The sequence below is a fragment of the Lampetra fluviatilis genome, chromosome 4 (genome assembly GCF_964198595.1).
Source record: "Lampetra fluviatilis chromosome 4, kcLamFluv1.1, whole genome shotgun sequence".
NCBI lineage: Eukaryota > Metazoa > Chordata > Hyperoartia > Petromyzontiformes > Petromyzontidae > Lampetra > Lampetra fluviatilis.
The window spans coordinates 20,588,445-20,597,362 of record NC_136278.1 but is presented as its reverse complement, the minus strand read 5'-3'; the positions used below and the strand labels follow the sequence as shown (position 1 = coordinate 20,597,362).

General features: G+C 45.8%; 1 protein-coding gene across 1 annotated transcript; it reads right to left on the bottom strand.

Annotated features, from left to right (window-relative positions):
* Window positions 1-1,511: 1,511 nt before the first annotated feature.
* C4H8orf74 (chromosome 4 C8orf74 homolog) lies at window positions 1,512-8,574 on the bottom strand. The gene is made up of 4 exons (XM_078855124.1): window positions 8,506-8,574; window positions 4,376-4,568; window positions 3,243-3,658; window positions 1,512-2,774 (listed from the first exon to the last, which is right to left on the bottom strand). Exons 1-4 carry the CDS (start codon window positions 8,560-8,562, stop codon window positions 2,547-2,549), a joined length of 894 nt encoding a protein of 297 aa, XP_078711250.1. The 5' UTR covers window positions 8,563-8,574; the 3' UTR covers window positions 1,512-2,546.
* Between the last annotated feature and the right edge of the window lie 344 nt (window positions 8,575-8,918).

Here is an 8,918-nt window from a genome sequence, read left to right as displayed (position 1 = left end):
TGGGCAAATTCATCACGTCGGCAGCAGGAAGAGAGCCCGGAGGAGGCAGCGCGTTAACATCTCTCGCTCGACCCGACAGCCCGGCTTCCTGCCCGGAGCTGCGCCGACTCAGAGTCTCGCGCTCGGAGCCACGGTGTTTACAGCAGCCCAGGGCCAGAGCAGGGTGGGTGTGTGCGAGTGAGTGGGCGTGTGGTGTGTGTGCTTGTGTGAGTGAGTGGGTGGGTGGCTGTGTTGCTGAATGTGTGGATGAGTGAGTGGGTGTGTGGATGCATGTGTGGGTGAGTGAATGTGTATGAGTGAGTCCGGGTGATTGAGTGTGCAAGTTTGTGGGTGGGTAGGTGAGTGTGTCGTGGATGGGTGAGTTTGTCAGTGAGTATTTGGGTATATGTGAGGGACTGCGCGGGGCAAGTGCGGGGTTAAGTGCGTTGCTGAATTTGTGTGTTTGAGTGAGTGGGTGCGGTGCATATGTGGGTGGGTGAGTGCGTGCATGAGCTGGAGTGTTTTGTGCATGAACGTGTGGATGAGTTAGGGAAAGAGTGTGTGCCATTGAGTGTGTGTTTGTGTGTGTGTAGGTGTGTGCATGGGTGAGTAGGTGTGTGAGTGGGTGAGTGTATGAGTGGGTGAGTACGTGGGTGAGCGAGTGCGTGAGTTTCTGTTGAATGGTAAAGGGAGACCTGGGTTGCAGCCAACGCCCTCCCATTCTCGCCAATGCGGCCTCACGGGCGGGTGACGAGCGGTTTCATGTAACTCGGATGTCCTTTCTTGACCTGGCCATGTGTCCCACACACTGGAAAATAAGTTACATCCTTTCAGTCACGCACAGTGCCTTATCTCAGCACACAAAGTGACTCGTCTCAGCAGGCACTAACATTGACTTATCTGACCGGCTAAGCATATTGATTTATCTGACCAAATATTATTCTGGTAATTCAAAGTGACGCATCAGAAAAGTCAAATGCATTACAACGAGAGTAAGTTCATAGTATTAAGAGAAAAGTCTCCAATGACTGGCATAGCTAGTACTAACATAACTCGCAAAGTGAACACTTTGCAAACACCACACTGGCTTCTTCAACTGTACCGTACAAGATTCTCTACCCCTCGTATCTGAAAGTCCTTCAAAGGTTCTGACACTTAGTGTAAACCTTCTCAGAGTCTACGCCATTCCCTTAATTATGCAGCAAGCACAAAAACAAAGGAAATCTCCCCACATTGTTTTGTCCTCGGCAATGCAATGTCTATGTCGCCAGTGTTTATAAACCATGCTGCTGGGAAGATCAAGTTCATGTGCGCTCCTGGTGGCGAATGATAAGTCGTAAATATTGAACATCCTCGGTTTGCCAAAGGAGTGATCCTCATGCATGATTTGCAAGTTTTTGGGTAATTTTGTCACAAACAGGAATGATTTAAACAAGCACATACATGTAAAACAATATGATGACACTTTGTTTAGTTCAGCATAAAAGTTTATTGGCAAAGCACATAACTTGCCATGAACATATTTTCTACATTTAAGACCAGAAACACACTCCTCATTTGTACGAGCTGCATCAGGCCTTCTGGCGATCCTCTCTTACGCACGATGCTAAGTTAGCCTAATAAAGTGCAAACAGACATTTGTTTCAATCATCTCATTATCACTACGAATAAGTGTGGACCATGTATAAATTAGTGCACACACGTTGTCCACACGAACAGCAAACCACACAACTGCTCTGTAACAGACATGTTTTCCTCAAAAGGGAGACCTAACAGGGAAACTTCAGCACCCACACAAAGCTCTGCTGTAGCAAAGCTCCTGTTTTAATGCTTCCACAGCGCTGCCTCTATTTTCTTGAACAGCTCAAAACAGCCACGGAACTCGCGGACACGTCAGCTCAAGTGAGAGAAAAAATAATCTATTAAATGGCGGGATAGTGTGATCTGTGCCACGTTCTTTGAAATTCCAAACAGGTGTGGCTAAATTGTACAATATGTACTTGCGTATGTATAGTGTGCATTTGTGTACACAATTTAAACAGTATTATGCATGCACATTTACATAATCGGCATGGCAAATGTAAAATATTAATTGTTCATTTATAATGGTAGACATATAGTTAGAAATACTGCGTACAACACTGTCAAACAACACCCAACTTTTAAGGGGATAGTGAGAAGCAAAGAATCAACTCTGTGAGAAGTGACCTGACAAGATGTCCGGTATGAGTTGTCATCTTCATGACTAGGGCCAAATGGGGCTAATGCAATTCTAAATTCCATCCACATCTGCATTGCCTGTGAATGTTGACTTGTGGATAATAGAGTTTTTTGGGGTTAAATCGCGTAAATATAAGTGTCGTTAAACCCGACATCATCCGGCACAGCCATTTCTATAAAGTTTGTCACTTAAACAAAACATGCCAATTAGTTACTACTTCAGCACACTGGTGTGTTGGAGAGTAAACACAAATTGGGTTTACTCTCCAACACACCAGTGTGCTAAATGACCGGGCATCACCGCCCCCTCCCCCCCACCACAGCGCCACATTGCCATCTCGAGTGCGCTATTTTGGCGGCTTGCGCTTTCTGCTGCCGCCGCCACCACCGCCATGCGTTGGTGCCGTGCGTCCGTTGAGCTCGCCGGGGAGCGAGGAGCCAGGTGCGGGCGAGGAAGCGAGCGTGTTGAGACGGGCCTCCGTGAGGAGAAACGTCGCCCGGATCTCGGACAGGGCCAATTCGCATGCCGTGAGGATCTGCACGGAGATCGCTTCCCTCAGTACCAGGGCGAGCGTCTACACGCCGAGACGGGAGTGGGAGCGTTAGCTGATGCGCGGCACAACACAATCATGACTATTAAGTCTTACTGGGCTCTCAAGTGGTTTTAAGTTCATGTTATGTCATGTGACATTTCACGGTTGGCATGGGTCATGGTGCAAGGAGATATATGGAGCACCCTGCCCAATTTACCTCCTCTTTGTAGCCTGTTACTTGGGACCCTCCAGCCTGTGGGAGCAGTAGCACCCTCTGTACACTCAATTGCTAAGCTACTGCTCCACGTTGGCAGCTCTGAGCCAGTTCGTGGAAATCCCACATATCTAAGGCTGGTTTCTTCCATAGAGCAACCACTTTTCACCCAAGATAGATACAGGGTCGAGTTACCTGAGTGACCTCATAAACATCTAACTTCGAGCTGCACCCTCTAACAGCTTCGCTCGGCTGGTTTGAAATAACACTGACGCTAACGCCTGTGCAAAGCTCACCTCTGCGTCCACCGTCTCTCCCTCCTGCACCGAGAGTCGAGCCAGGACCTTCTCCAGCTGATCCCGGCCCTCACCGCGCAGTTCCTCCTGGCGAACCCGCGCGTCTGTGCGCACGCGCACCTCGGCTTGCTCGAGACGCTCAGCCTCGCGCCGCCATCGCTCAACAGTGCCCTCCTCCATGCCGCGCTGCAGCGCCGGCATGGGGAGCGGCACCTCCACCTCCAGGTTCAAGGGTGGCGGGCGGCTGTCAATGGAGGCAGTGAAGGTGCCGCGCAGGAGGGCGGCACGCCACAAGCGGAAGTGCGGTACATACGTGGACGAAAAGAAGTGGAGGACAATGCGGGCCGGGCGGCCAGACCCCAGGCAGCCGTGCACACGCTCCTCCAGGCTCCTCAGCACCTCCTCCAGTGACAGCTCTAGCAAGGAGGCAGCGGCAGGCCCAATGGCGTAGAGCGGTTGGCATGGTCCCAGGTGCAAGGATTAACATTGACCCTCCGGTCCAATGTCCCACCTTTTTGTAGCCTGGTGTCTAGGACCCTCCAGCCTGTGGGTTCTGGTACAGTGACACTGTCAGCACACATTTGTTGTAGCTATACCGATGGGCAAGGCTTCGGAACTGAAATGTTCGTGTACCAATTTCATGTATTTCCAATTAATCAAAGTATAAGTGGCTGGGTGGCTCAGTTGGTTATAGTGGGCCAAGGCACTGAACTGCTATGATTGAGATACTGGGTTTGAATCTGGGCAACATCCATAATGAATCGAGATTCTTAAGTGTAGTGACTCGATTGTCTCAGTCCAATTACCATTCATTGTACAAAACACTCATTGATTTTAATGTTTTCACTTAATTTGGCCTCTGAGAGCTCTGAGGTCTACAGCACACATTTAATTTCAAGAGCATGTAATAGGTGCTTTGCTGAGAGTTGGGGACTGCTTCACACACGTGATGTTGTGCAGTCTTGAGTCAGTGAGGCTTTCATTGGTAAATATATGGCAATACATTGTATCATTATGTCTACTATAATTTATTATTAACAGTTATTTGAAGTTATTTGAAATCACTACACAGTGCAAGTTGCAGAGAGTGTGTAAGATGTGCTGGTGTGAGAAGTGGGAAGCCTGCGACATACGTGTGGTGTCGTGCAGCAGGGCCAGTGTGAGTGACGCCACGAGGGGTAGGCAGGCCCAGGGCAGGCCCCGTGTGGAGCAGTGTACCAACGTGCCCAGAACACAGTCGAGGGCCAGCGCTCTCCATGGCTCGGTCTCGCACTGCCGCTCCGTCCAACCCAGACCAGTGCGAAGTACAGACACTCCCAGCGCTGGCTGCAGGCAAAGAGTCCACAAAGTGCAGTGGATTCGAAATGCAGCTGCTAAATTCGTTTGAATGCATCCTGACAGTCAGTTATAGAATAATTGCATTAATTGCCAGTGAAAGAACACATGGCTATTAAAATCCTACTCCTTTTGCTTTCGTGATGAAGGAATTTAAATTTTGAACTTTCTCAGCAAGCAGTGAAGCATCATCACACGTAAAATATGGCCTCCAGAAAATTACACTGAAGGACGAATTCTAAGGTTCTATATTGTCTTCTATAAAACAATGTCTGGTGCATTTTCTCACATGTCCTACTACAGACGTGTTTGTCACGAGAAAATCAGTTTATTTAAATTTCTTTCAGCCACCAGAGCTGGAAAAAGCCTAATAAAGTGCGGTCATTAGTAACTGGGTTAAATACATAAACATGAACCTGGTTTAATCATGGGCAACTGCCCAGATTCAAACCCAGGATCTCATTGGTGCTGGCTCATTCTGTGAAGATAATCACCCGATGTTAAATTTATAGGCTTGCTCCTGCATATCTGACTGAACCCAGCACATTGGACAACCCATCCTCTTTCTCGTGGTAGACCCATCAAACCAATGGGTTTGTACTGCAATACGGATGACTGAACTTTTGTCGAACTTGCCAAACAATTCTAGAACCATTTATATTATGAAAGTCATGATTGAAAATGTCTGTTGTATTAGAGATGTTCTTATTTGAGTGCAATTTAATAGAAAAGTCTGTATTGCATGTGGTTGATTGCAGTCCGAGGGTGAATTTGAATGACAGCAGTTCAATGTGGTGTGGAAGATGTAAGGTAGCATGGTTTTTATTTAACGAAACGCGTAGTATAAATGTGAATGAGTATTATTATAACAATCGGGGGCAATAAAGTGAGTGATATGAGACCTCAATCATTTCCCCGCATTTTGTAATTCCTGGAATTGTTTTCCATATAAAATACAGTGAATGGATGGGGCCATTTCCTTATTTGGTGTAAATCTGTTCATGTTTTTCAAGTCATGCAATGGTGTGGTGGTTAGTGACAGTGGTGCCACTGCCACTACAGCTCTTCTGACCTTGGTGATGCCATGAATACTCAGGGTCCAACTACCCCACTACATTTGCAAATGTGATTAGTAATTTTGATCCTTACCTGTGTATCGATAGTTCAATGTTAATTTGTCATTGTATTGAGGGAATGCGTGTTATCTTGGTGTGGTCTGCGACTGTTTTGTTGTTGTTTTTGCTGCCTTACCCAAGTTTGATCAATCTTATTTATATAATAAATGCATTTATTATTCATATTTAGTGACTTGCTTACCATTTTCTCTATTTTGCACTCCTATCGTTTTTTTGTATTGTTTTTTGTTGTAACTTGCTGACCCGCCCATACTGGTCATCTGTGAAAAAGAGCTTCATAGTTCATTGGATTCTTCCAGTCTAAATAAAGATTCTGATTCTCATTCTGACCCCACTGTGATGTTATTGTCACTACAGGAGGGGGACTCCTGTCTTGACCAGACCAGAACCACTTTAGCCACCACTCTCCGAGGACTTGTACTCATAACGTTGCCAATATTTCATGATGGCGACAGCGAAATGGATATTATTTTAACCCCATTAGTTTTCCTTCTTTAGAGCCTCATAGCTTTTCCAAATGCCGACACTACCATGTTCAACCCAAGGGTGGGGTAAGAGTTTAGGCTAGAGTCTTGTTAAATAGTGTAGCTAGAGTTATCGTTGAAGCTAGTATTTGGGTTACTAATGTGGTTAACTATAGGGGTATGGATAGGTTCCAGTTGTTAGGGCTAGGGACGTTAATTAGTGTGATTCGTGTCTGGCTGATGTGGTAAGTGTTCAAGCTACAATACGTTTGGCTAGTAACAGTTGGGGATGGTGCTAATGGCTGGTCTAGCAGTGTAGTTAGAAGTGGTGGTGTTTTCGGGGATGGTTAACCAGTGTTTAGGGACAGAGTGTTAGGAGTCGTTGACCAGTGTGGTTAGAATTAGCAGTGAGACTTAGGGCCTGCCCATTAAATATGCTCTGCCCTATTACAGTTTGCCGCTTCCCCTATTTACCGAGAATGGCCTTTTCACTTGCCATGCTCTTTTCACTTTGGATATTCACAGCGCCAGCATGCCGACCTAGCTGCATGTGCACCACATCTCTACCTCGCCCTGCTGCTCTCTGGAGTTCAGGCCACCACAAGCAGCACAAACACTCCTAGCACCGGCTGCACGCACGGCCAGGAAGCAGCTAATTTGCGTATGGTGGGTTCACAATGCGCGTCGCCCAATATCGCTGCACTGGGCCAGTCACGCCCTGATTATTATGTTGAGTTTGGCACATTATTCATTTCACAATGGAGCCTCTTGGGGCCAGCACATAGCTCAAGGGGTGCACCGAGGGGCACACTAAAGTTCAGAGGGCATCTGTTATTTTCAGCCATGGCACTATTTTTGATATATTTCTTTTGTTACTATGGTAATTCCTTTTTCACCAGATACTCATTGGAACTCATTGGAAATTAACAGTTCTTTATATATATATTTTAAAAAGCATCAATATAGTCTTAGAATACTTTTTTAAGGGTCCTGCTGGGAATATTTGGCCAATTGCCAAATGAATTAGCATTTGGGATTAAGCCAGGGTGGTTGGAGGAAACGTATGCGATACTAAGATGTTTAAAGTTAGAATTATAATTCTAACTTATAATACAATTATCAGTGCAGATTCCCTTTAGCAGGGTTTAGACAGTGGGGAGGCATCGCATAGGCAGGGACCTCTCACACAGCCTGTGTTAATCAAGCAGCGTCTTTGCATAAAAAGAGTGAACACCAAAAAGTACAGCAATGCAATTACATTGAATTTGTGTTCAACGTGGTTCGAATCAGCAGTGCTGAGTTGGAGATCCACTGTTGGCTGTACGAGACCTCCCCCCTCCCGTAGAGTGCATGTTGATGCACGAAATTGTACGTATTCGGTAGGGATATACTCTTGATTTAATTTAACCTGGAGAAGAGTCGATAGCATAACGAACGTTGGTATACAGCTGTGGGGGCCAGCACAAGAAATGGCGCGACCTGTCATAGACATGGCACGGGCCACTATGAAGCAGGTCTAAGCACCACGGAGCAAGGGAGGGCAACACTAACTAACAGTGGTTACTCTCACAAGCAGTGACCAATGTTTTATAACATAACGATGGCGAATGGGTTACAATTAACCAAAACACGTGGGTTCTCACAAGAAATGTTATGAACAATAGATTGTTTGGCTAGGCCATGGAATTATTTTGTTACAATTCTAAGTTTTTCAGTAAATGTCACTTTAACATGAGAAAATGAACTGCCATTGCCACTATTGTTCATTACAATAATAGTTAATTTACTGTCATGGGCTTGCAATGTTTAATCCTCATGCTCGAAGTGGTCATGGTAACAATAGTTAATCGATTAACCCAGTAACAATGGTTAACTATGCACGCGACAGCGGTTAACTCGTTATCGTGGTAGCAATAGTTAATCGATTGCCCCGGTAACAATGGTTAACTGTGATCGTAACAGCGGTTAAATGGTTATCGTGCTAACAATAGTTAATCGATTACCCCGGTAACAATGGTCAACTATGCACGTGACAGCGGTTAACTCGTTGTCGTGGTAACAGTAGTTAATCGATTACCCCGGTAACAATGGTTAACTATGATCGTAACAGCGGTTAACTCGTTATCGTGCTAACAGTAGTTAATCGATTACCACCGTAACAATGGTCGTAAAGCGGTTAAATGGTTATCGGTACAATGAATTGGCGACAGAGCCGCTCCCTCTCGTTCCTGTCAACAACCACCGCTGTGGCCGTCAGTAACGTGCTATGGCCCTCGGCTATCGATCTTAACAGCCTTTATTTGTTTATTTATCGATCAATCTCCTCACTTCGAGTCGCACGGCAGAGCGCGCCTCCGCCTCGAGCAGCGTCCTCGCCCTCGCCATGGCAACCGCGTGCGCGCAACGTCACGCGTTTGGTATGGCGTCATCGCGTCGCAGAGTCGCGCCTCGGCGACATGACGTCACTTGCAACAATGTCAACATTCACAAAATGTATCAGAATGTTATAATTGTTTTTTTACCCTTCTATCTGGCAACAAAACCGACAGTTTTGTTGCCAGATAGAAGGGTAAAAAAACAATTATCATATTTTTTACTGGCAAATGAGGTTCCAATGGTGTAAATATCAGAAAGCTTTCGTGACTGCAGGGATTAATTTTCTTGTTCTTCTCGGTAAAGTCACGTAGAAGGGAAAGAATGAAATAATAAAAATATTAAACAATAAAAATTATCACGTTTCG

Bases quoted from the DNA above. Each gene is read 5' to 3' on its own strand.
- C4H8orf74 (XM_078855124.1), bottom strand. From the start codon at position 8,562: ATGGCGAGGGCGAGGACGCTGCTCGAGGCGGAGGCGCGCTCTGCCGTG. The intron at 4,569-8,505 runs GTGAGGAGATTG...CTTTGCCTGCAG, and splicing joins GCTCTGCCGTGCGACTCGAA to CCAGCGCTGGGAGTGTCTGT. The intron at 2,775-3,242 runs GTGAGCTTTGCA...CTCGGCGTGTAG, and splicing joins GAGAGACGGTGGACGCAGAG to ACGCTCGCCCTGGTACTGAG.